Genomic DNA, 16,994 nt, shown 5'->3' on the forward strand with positions numbered 1-16,994 from the left:
GTGTCTCTGTACAAAAGACGGTGCTGCAACATTTGTATATCTTCTCAGATCAGCTGCGTATGAAAATGCAGCAGTGACGTAATTAGAGCCCACCTCTGAATCAGTCTCATGGTCACAGGACTTGTCAATCTATAGTAGAGAAATAATCTAATAAATACATCTACAACATTTTGTGATGGGTTGTTTTTACCTCCTCTTCTTCCCAGTCAATTAAATCCCAGTCATAGGCAATTACAGCTCGTCTTCGTTTCCAAAACTCCAGAAACACAGTAGCTTAAAAGTAAAACACAAAGCAGTAATATAACACAGTATAATTATTCTAGACATATAGGGGTCTAGTCAATGCATGTCGGATCCTCTGCAACTGAGAGGACCCGACAATGCAATATTCAACTTGCGGGCAAATCCAACTGGTTTTGCCCGTTTTCGACAATGTCAATCCGACTTTTTTAAAGTCGATTGACACTGCCGAAAATGGGAATAAAACCTGCTGGATTTGGCCGCAAATCCGACAAAACACGTCGATCCGCAGCTAATCCGCAGATCCACGTGTTTTCCAACAAGTCGGAATTGCCAACAAGTCGGAAAAACGGTAGGACCATTGAATAGGTTGAATCATGATTCGACCTAAAACAGTCGGAAACTGCCTTCTTTCCGACTAGACGGCAGTTCCGACTTCCATTGAATAGACCCCATATACTGTATATGTGTATATGTGTGTGTGTATATATATATATATATATATATATGTGTGTGTAATAGGAGTACAGCGCCACTTGTGAGGGAAAAATCACCTGAAGAGTTTTAAAAAACACTTATATGTAAAAAACACTCCCTTATGAATAATAGGGTGTCAGCCGTCCCCTAAAATTTCAGCATTGGTAAGATGCTGTGTAGTGTTAGGATGAATATGGATAGGTAGGGGTTCTGGCGACCAACTGGTGTTTATATAAAAAATATTTAGAGGACTAAAATGCAATTTATAAAGGACATGGTAAAAAAGCCTTTTTTTGTAAAAAAGTTAAAATAATTTATTTTGCGAAATACATAAAAACACTAGTTTTGGGCAGAAACTGTTTTTTTACATATAACTACATATATGATAAAATGTGGTAAAACAGTATATATACTAAAAAATTGGGTATGTAAAAAAGTATATAAAAAACTTAAGACATAAAAGGAATAAAGGAAATTGTAACTATTAAAAATAGCTTAACTTAAGATGGAGGGTCATACAGGATATCCCAACGCGTTTCGTCAGTCTGACTTCACACACATATATAGATAGATAATATATAACAGAACATAGTTCCAATGGATGCATTATTAGAAAAACAGATTTTCTGGTTTTACTGAATAAACTGGACTAAATAATAGTTAAGTCCATTAACCCCTTCAGTGATGAGTTTTTCATTTAAAAACACACCCTGGGGGGGTGTTTTTAAATTAGCATGGGAGCGGGGGGAAAGGTGCAGGGGGGCGAATGATGGGGCATGGCGAGGTTATTGCCTGGCAATTGCCCGCGGGCATCGTCCACGGAGATTGCCAGCCCCATCGTAGATTCCCGGGCGCCGCATCAGCATAAGCTGTTACACAGCTAAGCCCGCCTCCCTGCCAATAGGATTCCGGGGGGGCAGGCTAAACTCTATAATGGAGTATGCCGATTACCGGCCTTCGTGCACGCTGCATGGCTGTCCCCAGGGAATCAGCAGGTAGAATGCTCGTTAATCTTCCGGGGTAGCTAGTGAAGGGGTTAAAGGTGTCACCAAAACATATATGTGAACTTGAAGAATAAAGGCTATGACAGTTACCTAGTAGACAGTGGAACAGTTCTACATTTTTATTTTATTATAATATACTCTAGAAGGTGGGGAGTATAGTCCCTAGTCTCTGTTATACCCCTTTCAGACCGCCAGTAATAACCCGGGTTATTGCACGTGAATGCGCCGCAACCGTCTGAAAGGGACCAGTTGAAATAACCTGGGTCGAGCGACCTGGTATTTCAACTTAGGTAGCGACCAGGGTTGAACACTCGGGTCATGATGCAATGTGAACGGGTAAGCCAGGCCGATATGTAAAATGCTAAGGTGTACGCCCAATCAAATTGCCTAAAACCTGCCCAAATCAGGTGAAGTAATGTGTGAAATGCAAGGTCCTGTTCACACTATAGGAAGAGCCAGCGCTTGGAGATGATGTCATCTGTGGGTTTTCTTGATAATGAACATCAAAACTTACCCCAAACTGCCATGAAAACAGCAAAGAATACAGTTGCTCCATTGTCAAAAAGATGGGTAACCTGAAATGTAAATGGAAATTACCGTTTAAATGGATTTCATCTTGTATTTATGTTGATTAATGGCCTAAGGGGATTATTCAGAGATGGACGCAGATTGCTGTATATCTGCCAGATCTGTGTCTATCTCATCACATGCTGGGGGCCGCCCGGCACAGGACAAGGCGCCCAGCCTGTGTGAGGCCGTCTCCCGATGCATCTGCAATTAGATTGTGGACGCAACGGACTAAAGGTTGACCCCTGGCTGCGCTGTCATGCGGGTGGCCGCAGTTTTTTTAATCAGAGCAGCTGCATGTGTGACATCACGCAGCCACCCCGAAAACGGTCATGACATACCCCGGCTGCCCTCCCCCAATGCTGCATCGCGAATGGCTACCGCTGTCAATCACACTGCGGCAGCATCCTTCCTGGATGTGGCCGCAATGTGTAAGGTCATGCACTGCAGCCAGTGCACAGACCACCTGAATGCAGCCGCTGCCGCTGAATTAGGCCCTAGGGATACATTTACTAAGCAGTGATAAGAGCGGAGAAGTGAGCCAGTGGAGAAGTTGCCCCATCAACCAATCAGCACTGAAGTAACATCTATAATTTGCATACTATAAAATGATACAGAGCTGCTGATTGGTTGATGGGGAAATATCTCCACTGGCTCACTTCTCCACTCTTATCACTGCTTAGTAAATGTACCCCTAAATCTTTTGCCAAGCCAATAAAATGTATACTAATCATAGTTGTGAGACTTCAGTTATTCCAAATGTCTTTCCTTTAGCTATATCAGATCACTGGGAGCATATGATATCATACAGCATACCTATAATGGGTGCCATGCGGGCAGTTCCATGAATCAAGGATGAACCTTCACCACAGAACCAGCACCCAGAGCAAACTGTTCACTGTGCAATATGCAGCACCCCGCCCTAACCTGTTACCAACGGTACCATCTTTCAGGCAGTGTCTGTGCAAAGATGATGTTGGCACAGGAGATAGAAAAAACTTCTGTGCATGCTGCATCTTCACTACTTTGCCAGAAAGTAAGTGCTGTCGGCCTTGCTGCCTCCCTATTAGTCGGTACCCCTTGTGAGATTGAGTTCTAAAGATCATTTATTTTGGGAAAAACCTAGCTAAACCTGAATACTATAAGCCAAGTAGTTCATCACAATTACTAGCTTCATGAAAGACTCAAATAAATGAAAATTAAAGACTTTATATAAAAACACATCTGATATATAATGTCATATAATGAAATTATCTTCACAGACAAACATGCACCACAGAAAGTCAAATTTGTGGATTAATGGGATCCACACATACAGCTGTGTCCACATACACCTATCATTCAATTGCACCAAATAGCCCTGTTTAGTGCGCCACAGATTTTGCTACTTCGTCGCAGAGGCATCACGAGGGGGAAGGGGGGGCATTCCGGCTCCTGTCACTGAGGAGGAGCCGGCATTTTGGTGTCACCCACTGGCTTCAGGGGAGCCCAGTATCTCGGGAATGCTATGCACGCCCCTGAAGTGATGTAAACAGTAGGCTTACCGCAAAGCCATACCGCCTCCCTACGAGTCCACGCCACAGACTGAACTAAACATGGCCTTCCCACGAGGCCAAGCCCAAACCTGAAGTAAATGCGGACTTCTTGCAAGCCCACACCCCTTCCCGCGAGGCCACGGTCCTTTTTGGATGCTTACGCCCAAGGTGCACACTGGGGTGCTGTTTACTGCACTGGGTGTCACTAACCTCAGTGCTGCCACTGCTTAGTTGCACCAAAACACTAATACTAAATACTGTACCTACAGTAGTACACTATCAGCGAACTAAGATACAAAATGAGGTATATTAAGCACAATTCAGGAAAACGTAGCAAAATTGAACAAGTAGACAATCCGGGTTAAACAGGCAAAAGACAGGTCTAATACTAGTGACCCTTGCCATGCATCATTATGCTTAATCTTCAACTGTATACAATTTGCTTTTCAACACAAAAAATAATCCTAAATAAGTAGTACACTTTTTCTGGCTCAGAAAATGCTAATGCCGCAGAAGGTGTCTGAAAGCAAAACTCCCACTGCCAGCAACTCAGATCCCAATGCTGCATCCAAAGATTTTTACAGTGGAATTTAGATTTCAGTTTGAATACACCCCACCCAAATCTAACGCTCTGCAAATGTTACATCTGCCCCACCTGCATTGCAACATGGTTTTGCCTGAATTCTAACTTTTTTGGTTTGCTAACATACCTGAATAAGACCGCAAGACTCAAAACTGAGGAAAAAGTACACATCGTGGGAATAACCCCTGGTATCTCACGCTTTATGGTGCAAAAGGGATAGGTGTATGAGGACACAGCAGTATAATCAGCAGAGCATGACTTGCACTGGGTGCAAATCAAAGTAATATTGTGAATGTGCCTTTCTGGTATTTAGCCACTTGCCTGGTGTGGCTGCATCAGAAGCAACTAAGCTAGGCTGTGTTTCCCTTGACATAGTCACATCTGATGCGAGCAGTCGGTAGCGCCAACTGTGCGGCTGCTGGAAGATAATCTTCCAGCAGATGCCACTGTCAGAGGGACCTCCCTGGTTCCCTCGCCCAGTACATGCTTTGCAGCTGATCACTGCTGATAGGGCAGCCCGGTGAAACCTCCCACCTCGTGACTGCAGAGATTAGCAGCCAACAAGGAAATGTAAAGGAAACAGCTCTCACCTTCCCTGTGTACACCTGGCAGCTGGAGATAGGAACAGCTGCCAGGGAAAAACAAAGCCGCGATGTTGCAATGTTCTGATAATCTGATATATTGGTCACCGATGTTTGGGAGAAAAATCTATATCATAGTAATTTGTAATACGTTTTGGGGCTATTTATTAAGGGACTCACACATGGGTAGTGCTCCGATTAAGAGCTCATCCTAGTGGACAGGAAACAAGCTGTCACTTTACTGCCCTGGTACAGACCCAGCTTGTATAGTGTGCATGTACGTCCAACGCCCCAGCTTCATAAATTGGAGGAGAAAAAAATGGGGGCTACAGTAACCTGTGTTATTTACTGTAACTGAACATAGAAGGTATCGCTGATAGTGGAAAAATAGGATTTTAATTAAATACCGGTAAATCCTTTTCTCGTATTCCGTAGAGGATGCTGGGGTCCACATTAGTACCATGGGGTATAGACAGGTCCACTAGGAGCCATTGGCACTTTAAGAGTTTGAGAGTGTGGGCTAGCTCCTCCCTCTATGCCCCTCCTACCAGAGCCAGTCTAGAAACTGTGCCCGAGGAGACGGACATCTTCGAGAGAAGGATTTTACACAGATAGTGGTGAGATTTACACCAGCTCACACACAAGGCAAACCAAGCTAACTAGCTTGAAAAATCAGCAACGGCTGAGCAATATTTCTTACCGATTAACCAAACAGTACTTAACCAAGAACTAAGCAGTACTTAAGGAAATAACCACTGCAGGATACCAGCATCCTCTACGGACTACGAGAAAAGGATTTACTGGTAGGTAATTCAAATCCTATTTTCTCTTACGTCCTAGAGGATGCTGGGTCCACATTAGTACCATGGGGATGTACCAAAGCTCCCAGAACAGAAGGGAGAGCGTGGAGGCTCCTGCAGAATCAATTGACCAAACTTAAGGTCTTTATTGGCCAAAGTATCGAACTTGAAGAACTTTGCAAACGTGTTCGACCCCGACCAAGTAGCTGCTCGGCAGAGTTGTAATGCCGAGACACCCCGGGCAGCTGCCCAGGAAGAACCCACCTTACGAGTAGAGTGGGCCCCAACAGACGTAGGACACGGCAAGCCTGCCGTAGAATACGCATGCTGAATAGTGAACCTGATCCAGCGAGAGATCAACTGCTTAGAAGCAGGACACCCAATTTTCATACAGGATAAACAGAGTCCGATTTTCTGTGACGAGCAGTCCTCCTCACATAGATCTTTAGAGCCCTTACAACATCTAAGGACTTTGATGGATACCACAATAGGTTGGTTGATATGAAATGCTGACACAACCTTCGGAAGAAACTGCTGACGTGTCTGAAGCTCAGCTCTATCTTCATGGAAGATCAAGTATGGGCTTTTACATAACAAAGCCCCCAACTCTGACACACGTCTAGCAGAAGCTAAGGCTAAAAAAGTGACAGCCTACCACGTGAGAAATTTGACCTCAACCTCCTGTAGAGGTTCAAACCAACCCAATTGGAGGAACTGGAACACCACGTTAAGATCCCAGGGCGCCGTAGGCAGTACAAAGGGAGGTTGGATGTGCAGAACTCCCTTCAAAAAAGTCTGAACCTCAGGGAGGGCAGCCAACTGTTTCTGGAAGAAAATGGATAGGGCCGAAATTTGGACCTTTATGGATCCTAACCTCAGGCCCATATCCACACCTGCTTGCAGGAAGAGGCGAAACCGTCCCAGTTGAAACTCCACAGTAGGAAACTTCTTGGACTCGCACCAAGATACATATTATTTCAAAATACGATGGTAATGTTTTGACATTATTCCTTTCCTAGCCTGTATCAGGGTAGGAATAACCTTGTTTGGAATGCCCTTCCGAGCTAGTATCTGGCGTTCAACCTCCATGCCGTCAAATATAGCCATGGTAAGTCTTGATAGGCGAACGGCCCCTGCTGCAGCAGGTCCTCCCGAAGAGGAAGAGGCCTCGGCTCTTCGAGCAGTAGATCCAGCCCTTCTTGGCCAGTCCGGAGCAATGAGGATTGCCTGAACCCTTGTTCTCCTTATGAGTTTGAGAACTCTTGGAATAGGTGGAAGTTGAGGAAACACGTACACCGACTGGAACACCCACAAAGTCACTAGGGCGTCCACCGCCACTGCTTGCGGGTCCCTCAACCTAGAACAATACCGCCGAAGCTTCTTGTTGAGTCGAGAGGCCATCATGTCGATCTGGGGTATGCCCCAAAGATCTGTTACCTCCTTGAACACCTCCAGATGGAGACCCCACTCCCCTGGATGGAGATCGTGTCTGCTGAGGAAGTCCGCTTCCCAGTTGTCTACTCCCAGAATGAAGATTGCTGACAGCGCCAACATGTGTTTTTCTGCCCAGAGGATTATTCTTCTTAACTCTGACATTGCAGCTCTGCTCTTCATTCCGCCCTGTCGGTTTATGTAAGCCACTGTCGTTACATTGTCCGACTGCACTTGAATGGCCCGATTTCTTAGAAGATGGGCTGCTTGTAGAAGACTGCTGTAGACGACTCTTAGTTCCAGAATGTTTATCGGCAGGCCGGCTCCCAGACTTGACCACCTTCCTTGGAAAGTTTCCCCTTGAGTGACTGCGCTCCAGCCCCGGAGACTTGCAACCATGGTTAGAAGGATCAGTTCTGAATCTTGAACCTGCTGCCCTCCAGAAGGTGAGGTAATTGCAGCCACCAGAGGAGTGAAATCCTGGCCTTTGGCGACAGACGTATTCTCTGGTGCATGTGTAGATGGGATCCCAACCACTTGTCCAGGAGATCCAGTTGGAACGACCGAGCATGAAACCTCCCGTACTGCAGAGCCTCGTAAGAGGCCACCATCTTCCCCAGAAGGCGAATGCATTGATGAACAGACATCCGGGCTGGCTTCAGGACATCCTGGACCATTGTTTGTATCACCAACGATTTTTCCTCTGGAAGAAACACCCTCTGCACTTCCGTGTCGATGATCATTCCCAGAAAGGACAACCTCCTGGTTGGTTCCAAATGTGATTTTGGAAGATTCAAGATCCAACCATGTTCGCTAAGAAGCTGGGTCGTGAGAGCTATAGACCGTAACAGCTTCTCCTTGGATGATGCCTTTATCAGCAGATCGTCCAGATATGGAATTATGTTAACCCCTGTTTGCGGAGGAGAACCATAATTTCCACCATCACCTTAGTGAATACCCTCGGTGCTGTGGAGAGGCTGAATGGCAGGGCCTGGTACTGAAAATGACATTCCAACAGTGCGAATCGGAGGTAAGCTTGATGCGGCAGCCAAATCGGAATGTGGAGGTACGCATCCTTGATATCCAGGGATACCAGGAATTCCCCCTCCTCCAGACCTGTTATCACTGCCCTTAGAGACTCCATTTTGAACTTGAAGTCCCTCAGAAAGGGGTTTAATGATTTTATGTTCAGAATGGGCCTGACCGAACCATCTGTTTTCGGTACCTCGAAAAGGTTTGAATAGTAACCCTTGTATTGCATCTGGGGAAGAACTGGTACAATAACCTGTGACTCCACCAACTTCTGGATGGCTCCCTGTAGGATAGACCTGTCTGCCGGCAAAGCTGGCAAGCCTGACTTGAAGAACCGGTGAGGAGGGATATCTTGAAATTCCAGCCAGTACCCCTGGGACACAATATCTTGTACCCAGGAATCCAGGCTGGATGACACCCAGACGTGACTGAAATGTCCTAATCTCGCCCCCACCGGCCCTACCTCCAGGCCGCATGGTCCACTGTCATGCTGAGGACTTTGGCGTACCTGAAGCAGGTTTCTGTTCCTGGGAACCCGCAGCAGCAGGTTTCTTGGATTTTGGTCGACATCCTCTAAAGAAGGTGTTGGACGGTTTGGCCTTTCTTGGTTTAGCAACCCAAAAGGACTGTGATGCAGTTGAAGAAAAAGGTTTCTTCATAGCAGGTGCAGCTGAGGGAAGAAAAGGTGACTTACCCGCTGTAGCCGTGGAGATACACGCATCCAATGCTTCCCCAAAGAGAGCCTGATCTGTGTAGGGTAGGGTCTCCACACCTCTCCTGGATTTCGCTTCGGCAGACCACTGGCGCAGCCACAGCCTTCGACGAGCCGAGACAGACATGGAAGAAATTCCTGCAGCCATTGATCCCAGGTCTTTCATGGATTCCACATAAATACTGCAGAATCCTGAATGTTACATAAAAACAATTCAACGTCACTTTTATCCATTGTATCCAAGTCCTCAAGTAATGTGCCTGACCACTTTACTATAGCGTTGGAAATCCATGCACAGGCAATAGTAGGACGTAGTATCGCCCCTGAAGCCGTGTATATGGATTTGAGCGTAGTATCAATTTTGCGATCAGCCAGCTCCTTTAAGACGGTAGAGCCTGGAACCGGTAAAACCACCTTTTTCGAGAGTCTGGATACAGACGCATTCACTATGGGTGGGTTTTCCCTTTCCTTTCTATCCTCTTCAGGGAAGGGGAAAGCAACCAGAACGTTCCTAGGGATCTGAAATTTTTCTCCGGGTTTTCCCATGCTTTTTCAAAAATAGCATTTAATTCTTTGGACGCAGGGAAGGTTAGCAAGGCTTTCTTATTGTCAGTGAGGTAAGCCTCCTCAACCTGCTCAGGTGTTGTATCAGCAAAATTAAACACATCCCTAATAGCCTCTATCAATAGCCTCTATCATCAACTGCACCCCTTTAGCAAGAGATGCGGCCCCCCTGAGCAAATCCCCATCACCGTCTGCTGTGTCAGAGTCGGTATCCGTGTCATCTTGCATAATCTGGGCAAGAGCACGTTTGTAGGAACCTACAGAGGGGGGTCCTGAGGTAACAGAACCGGACCAAACTGCCATAGAATTCTGTAAAACCTGAGTTGCAGATTCATTCTGTGCAACCCTAGTATAAATCTGAGAAATCATAGATTTGATAGAGGATAACCATTCAGGTTCCCTTGCTGGTATCTGCGCTAAAACAGTGCAATCCTGATTACATGGAATGAGATCATCCTGAGAGGACATATCCTCAGCCGCATATGACACAGAGTCCCCAGATATAGCTAACTGGAGACCCCAAACACTCCACACACAGGGGAGGCTAGACAGAGTTTCCCCCCTGAGAATGGCAAGAGAGACACAGAGTTTGGAGCCAACCCACACACAGCGCTGTTTAGATAAAGGACACCCCTTACCAGTGCCCACTGTGTACTGTAACAGGTTACACAGAACTAATTCACCGCCTCTTCCCCCCTTCTACAACCCCCTGGTACCGCACAGGATAGCTGGAGTTCCTTGGAGGGACAGCACTGTCAGCGTCTATGTATAGAAACTGCAGGCAGGAAAATGGTGCTGAACGCTGCTGGGTCTGCTCTGAAGAGTAGCTCTGCCCCTTGAAGATGGCGCGTCTTCCCGCACAAATTCTTTATACTGGCCTGAGGATTCCGTCGCTAGGCGGGGGATTCCGTCCCCTGTTAGCGTCTGAGTATGGAGGATTGTGACGCTAGCCTGGGGATTCAGTCTCCGGTTAGCGTCTGTGACCAGTGTAGGGTATTAAGACGCTAGCTCAGGATGCCCCTCAAAGCGCCAACACTGTGTGCCGCTGAGCCTTCCCGGAGCGCAGCCACATAGAGCTGCGCTGCTACCCTTGTGCCACCGTATCTCGCCATCTTCTGATCGTCTGGCTCTGTAAGGGGGTGGCGGCATGCTGCCGGGGTGTGCAATCCCCTGTGGCGGGGAACGTTCGATCCCCTCAGGAGCTCAGTGTCCTGTCAGCAGAGATAGTGGCTCAGACTCGCAGGGCGGACACTACTCCCCCCCCCATCCTTAGTCCCTCGAAGCAGGGAGGCTGTTGCCAGCAGCCTCCCTGTGCCTAAAATCTAAATAAAATAATAAAACAAAACAAAAACTCCTATGGAGTTCCCCTAGCTGTGACCGGCTCCTCTAGGCACATTTTCTAAAAAGGGTCTGGTAGGAGGGGCATAGAGGGAGGAGCCAGCCCACACTCTCAAACTCTTAAAGTGTCCATGGCTCCTAGTGGACCCGTCTATACTCCATGGTACTAAGGGACCCCAGCATCCTCTAGGGCGTAAGAGAAAGTTTAATAACTAGACCCACACATTAAGTCAAATCGTGACCAGGCAAGATATATACTGTAGATATTTATTTTCCTAAATGATAGGCCAAAGTACTTTTCTGTAATGTTATGTTTTATGTGCTTTGCCCCAAACTAATGTACAGCACAGTGGTACAGTGGTTAGTAGTATTACTGCCACACAATTGAGCTTGATGACGATAAAGTCACTTTCTGTTTGGAATTTGTGTGTTCTCCTCACACAGTCCGAAAACATATTGGCAGGTTCATTGGTTTTTGATAAAATGAATCCAAGTGTGGTAATAAAGTCAGAACGTAAGCTCTAATGGGACTGATCTGAATAATTACATAATCTCGGTAAGGTGCCATCTAATATGATTGGATCGATAATAATAATAATAATAATATTATTATTATTATTATTAATAATAATAATAGCTAACTCTAGAAAATCATTGACAGCTTTCATGCATTAAAGTCAAGGGGATATAACAATGAAGATAAGATGACAGGTCTCACGTATAAAGTTACCATAGGGAAAAAAAAATACTTTCAAATGCACAAATGTGATGGGATTAAAAAAAAAATAATAAATTTTTTTTTATAAGATCTCTACTTGCATCTCATGACTAGATTCCGAGCACACGGAATTGCTACTTTCTATGGAATACCTTGGCATAGACGCAGCTGTCTGATAACTTCATAAAGGGGCAATATTTATCACACAGTGGACACATAGTAACATTTGTGGCTTGGCAGATTTCTCTGCTGTAAAACAAAAAAACAAGACACAGCTATTGAAAGACGTGTGTATACATTACAAATTCAAGTATGTCACTATGAGGCCGATTAAAAGTTGCATGCAAAACGCCCATAACTGCACTTGCACTGGGTACAAACAACTAAAGGTAGATATTTGACCGTATGCAGAGTTATACAAATCAATGCGCCCCCACCGCCTCTCTATATGTTTCTTCAAAAAGCCATACACATTATCAACGTATATACACCAGCCCCATCCATAGTGCAATACATCTATCATATCTCTACAGATGCAAAGCCCACATTTGTGTCTACCCGCCCACACACAACTTAGGCCCTCATTCTGAGTTGATCGCTAGCTGCCGTTGTTCGCTGCGCAGTTAAAAAAAATGGCAAAACTGCGCATGCGTATGCACCGCAATGCGCACGTGCGGGAGTACGGGTACAAGGAGCATCGTGGTTTTGCACAGGTTCTAGCTACACTTTCACAGCCGATCGAAGGGAGATTGTCAGGAAGTGGGAGTTTCTGGGTGTCAACTGACAGTTTTCTGGGAGTGTTTGGAAAAGCACAGGCGTTTGTTGGGCGGGTATCTGTCGTCATTACCGTGTCATTCGTCGCAGCAATCATCGCACAGAATAAGTAACTACAGGGCTGGTCTTGTTCTGCACAAACTGTATTTGCAGCCGCTCTGCTGCACAGGCGTTCGCACTCCTGCTATGCTAAAATACACTCCCCTGTGGGTGGCGACTATGCGTTTGCACGGCTGCTAAAAGTAGCTAACGAGCAATCAACTGGGAATGAGGGCCAGAGTGTGATACTAGCTAATGCATTTAAACGCCCACACACAACTTAGCGTGATACTGGCTAATGCATCTACACGCCCATACACAACTTAGCCAGCGTGAGCCTGCTTCATTACCACCCAGTTACCAGGGACGTGCAGTGAGGTAAATGAGTCACTGACTAGAACCTGAGCCAGATTTACACACATATACTGCCGGAAATTGATTTGATCAGAGATGTTCAGAAAAGAGTCACTGCCTCACCTGCCATAGACTTTTTACTCCAGAGGTATGACTACAAAAATTATTAGAATAATACAAAGAAGATATTTCTAACATATTATTTGTATTTTTCATATACTTTATATAGTCAAAATTCTGGTGTATACATTAGTATGACAGGAAAGGCTCTGCCTCACCTTACCGCACGTCACGTCACTGCCAGTTATGCCAAACCAGACGCAAGTGAAGTTGCAACTGAGATAGGTACGATTGATTTAGAAAGCCAGTAGGTGTGTGTGCTGTCTATGGATATGCATAGTTGCAAAATTCAAAAGATATATATCTGCAAAGTGGACTTACATGCAACACTGAATCAGCCCCATATGGTCACACTTGCTGCTGTGATTACCAATAGCAAAAAGTGAAATGAGCTAAATGATGTACATACGGTAGACTGTCATTGTTTTTCTCTACGTTCTGCGTGAAATCATAGGACATGTTGGGTACAAAGACTTCTGTGTTTAAACTCATTGACAATAAGTTACTGGTGCAGGAAAATGGATTAATAAGAAAATGTCATAAAAGATCTGTAGTGCCTATGAGGAGAAACTAATACCTGGCTTTGGAGGCATGAGAAACAATATCTTGCAGTAATATACAAATACAATTAGAAACAAGACTCATATATAGTAATGTTCAATATTGTATTAAGAAAGACAGATAATAAAGTCTGTGTTTGTTGAGCTGTAAATGAAATAGGTATATTTTTCATTTCTATGATCTTAAAATAATAATTTTTATTTTTTTACAAAGAATGAATTAATCATTCCAGCCCACTATGTATAAAAGGGTTGGGAAGTGGTCATGTAACCGACAGCGGCACACCGACACTGATGATCCCAACATAGTATGGGGTAAGTATTCTATCCGTCCCCTACCCTAACCCTCTTGAAGTGGTGGCACTAATTAACCCTTCGGGGGTGATGGCTACGGCTAACCAACCTCACTAGTGCCTATCCTTACACCCTCCTAGTGCCTAACCCTAACCTTCCCTGGGCCCTATAACTAACCCGCACCCTGATATTCACCTGTGAAGATTTGAAGAATGCACCAAAAATCACACCTGAGCAATGCATGCGACTAGTTTCTCCACACATGAGGAATCTTTAAGCTGTCATTACCAACAAAGGCTTTTGTACAAAGTATTTGATAAATTTCAATAAGCGTGTTCAATACTTTTTCCCTGTGTCATTTCACATTATCATACATAACTTCATTTATGGACATCTATGGTTTGATTTCTTTGCATGTGTGGAATGCATGGGTTGGTGCTGACATTTGGTGAAAATGTCATTACAATAGCCCCATTACATATATATTTACTGAATACTTATTTTACCCGCTGTATTAACTGTTGAAATGTCCCGACAATTAAATGGAGTGAGGGAAGTCATGTATTAGATTCTGGTGACATCCTGCTGGAGGGATCAGTACGAGATACCGCCAGACGGGATCCCGGCAGTCGGAATACCGATACCAAGATCCCGACCGGCACAATCCCGACAGGGGGGCGAGCGCAAATCAACACCTTGCAGGCTCGGTGCCTCGCTACGCTCGGCACACTAATTTATTCTCCCTCTGTGGTTGTTGTAGACACCCACAGAGGGAGAGTATGTTGGGATTTTGCCGGTCGGGATCCCGGTGTCGGTATTCAAACCGCCCGGATCCCGTCCGGCGGGATCTTGACCGCATCCCCTGTTGGAAAATCTTTTTAGATGTAGTTTTACTGGCAGAAAAAAAAAGTTACATTTTGCAAATGCAGTGGTAAATTGTAGACATACAGATGTAACGGTTTACCTGACTTGGCAGTTATCCAATGTAAACATTCCATATAAGAATACAAATAGCCCAATGATTGCTGCTGGGAATAACATTCCTGTATACCAACCCAGCCATGCGAAATATAAGCCAATCTTCTCTCCAAAATACCTCCTGTCAGGGAAGAGATATAAGCACAGCAATGTGTTACCATAAGTGTAATCAATAGAAATAACACCAAATATGTTCTGCGCTGACAGTATGAAACCTTCTTATATAGAAAACACAGCGGCCTCAAAGACAAGTAGCTATATTTTTAAAAATAGGATTTTAATTACCTACCGGTAAATCCTTTTCTCATAGTCCGCAGAGGATACTGGGGTCCATTTAGTACCATGGGGTATAGATGGGTCCACTAGGAGCCATGGGCACTTTAAGAAATTGATAGTGTGGGCTGGCTCCTCCCTCTATGCCCCTCCTACCAGACTCAGTCTAGGAAACTGTGCCCAAGGAGATGGACATACTTCAAGAGAAGGATAGATAAGGATAGTGGTGAGATTCCGAACCAGCACACACAAGAGGAAAGCCAAGCTAACCAAACTTGAAACAGAAACAGCAATGGCTGAACCAACATTACTTAGCCAAGTAACAGTGCAGGAAGAACGAAGCACTGGACGGGCGCCCAGTATCCTTTACGGACTACAAGAAAAGGATTTACCAGTAGGTAATTAAAATCCTATTTTCTCTTGCGTCCTAGAATATGCTGGGGTCCATTTAGTACCATGGGGATGTACCAAAGCTCCCAAACCGGGTGGGAGAGTGCTGAGGTTCCTGCAGAACTGATTGAACAAACAGAAGGTCCTAAGAGGCCATAGTATCGAACTTGTAGAACTTAGAAAACATGTTCAAACCTGACCATGTAGCTGCTCGGCAGAGCTGTAAAGCCGAGACACCCCGGGCAGCCGCCCAGGAAGAACCCACCAACCTAGTAGAGTGGGCCTGTAACAGATTGTGGACATGGCAAACTTGCCGTGGAATAAGCATGATGGATAGTAAAAACTTAACCTCACTCGCAAGAGTGGGTGGGACACGCGCTTGACAGAGTTGATTCTCCTCTAGCAGCTGAAAAAAATTGGAACGTCACTCCAAACTGAACACAATATGCAATTGTACTCTAGGTACCAAAGACAGCGCTTAGTGATACATAAGAAAATTATTAAAAATTAAAAGTAAAATTAAAAGTAAAACAGATGTATGCAGACAGGTGTAAAGGATCAATCAATATTTATTTAATTTCTATTTGGTCGGTTAAAAATGCTTTGTTACACATATAAGGGCATTTATGTGAACAAGTTAAAACCTGACTGACTTGAAACAAGCTGGGTGATCGTGTGCAGGGCACTAATAAGTAACCAGTGGTTGGTGGACCTATGTTTCCTGGGTATAAATGGTAAGTCTCTCCATTAATAGTTACCGATCCTGGTGGAACCAAATGTCACATTCCCTGGTGATGTCTCAGCATGAAGAGATTTCAACACACCGGTTGGGGGAAATAGGTCCTCCGTTTAGCAATGGAAAGGTCGTCAGAGAGAGTCCCAGGCTTGTTCTAAAGAAGGTCCACCGTCCAAATGTCCTGGATAGTAGTGCCACACGGTCCACTAGTATGGTCCTTACGCGTTTCGCTGACTTCCAGGGGCAGCTTTATCAAAGGTATATGCTCTCTGAGGCAGTCATCCCTTATATAGGACATAAATTGGTTAATCCACAACACCTGTCTGCATCATCAATTATGTATAAATTACCTTAAAATCAACTTTCAAACATCTTATTTTGATTGAGGAGGCAAACTCATCATAAAGTATGTCTTTAAAACTAAAAGCGAGTACTGGAATTTATATTAATAAAACATGTGATCCATCTGAATAAATAAAATTACTTATTCTAAAAAACTAGAGAAATTACACATATTGGAGACATTGAACTCCGCTGTCTTCACTTCCTGTTATTTCTAATGAACCTCTAGTGGTTGTGGACCCGGCGGTCACGTGGGATAGATGTCATAAGCCACGTGATCCGCACTAACCAACAGCCAACAGTGTGACATCGACCTATTCAGACACTGCTTGTAATCGCGGGTGCCGGATAACCCGCGCCCACGTGATCGAATCGGCGCGTCACCGGACCACGTGACAAGGTCCGCGATCATGTGACGCAGTCATGTGATCCGGGGCCATTCAAACCATTGGTTCCCCGATGGCCGCATTCATTGGACGTGCGGTTTGTAAACAAACCATTCTATTGGATGTAGGATCTTCAATGTACACACTGTGCTTATGGTTGATGCGG

General features: G+C 44.9%; 1 protein-coding gene across 2 annotated transcripts in view; it reads right to left on the reverse strand.

Annotated features, from left to right (window-relative positions):
- ANO4 (anoctamin 4) overlaps window positions 1–16,994 on the reverse strand; it is a 416,268-nt gene that overhangs the window by 153,828 nt on the left and 245,446 nt on the right. For both annotated transcript variants that reach the window (XM_063927829.1, XM_063927830.1), the window contains 4 exons: window positions 14,688–14,822; window positions 11,735–11,831; window positions 2,236–2,296; window positions 191–273 (listed from right to left, as the gene is read on the reverse strand). In XM_063927829.1, coding sequence (XP_063783899.1) covers window positions 191–273; window positions 2,236–2,296; window positions 11,735–11,831; window positions 14,688–14,822 — 376 coding nt within the window. The remainder of the gene's footprint in view (window positions 1–190; window positions 274–2,235; window positions 2,297–11,734; window positions 11,832–14,687; window positions 14,823–16,994) is intronic.

Source organism: Pseudophryne corroboree, chromosome 6 (assembly GCF_028390025.1).
Source record: "Pseudophryne corroboree isolate aPseCor3 chromosome 6, aPseCor3.hap2, whole genome shotgun sequence".
Taxonomy (NCBI): Eukaryota; Metazoa; Chordata; class Amphibia; order Anura; family Myobatrachidae; genus Pseudophryne; species Pseudophryne corroboree.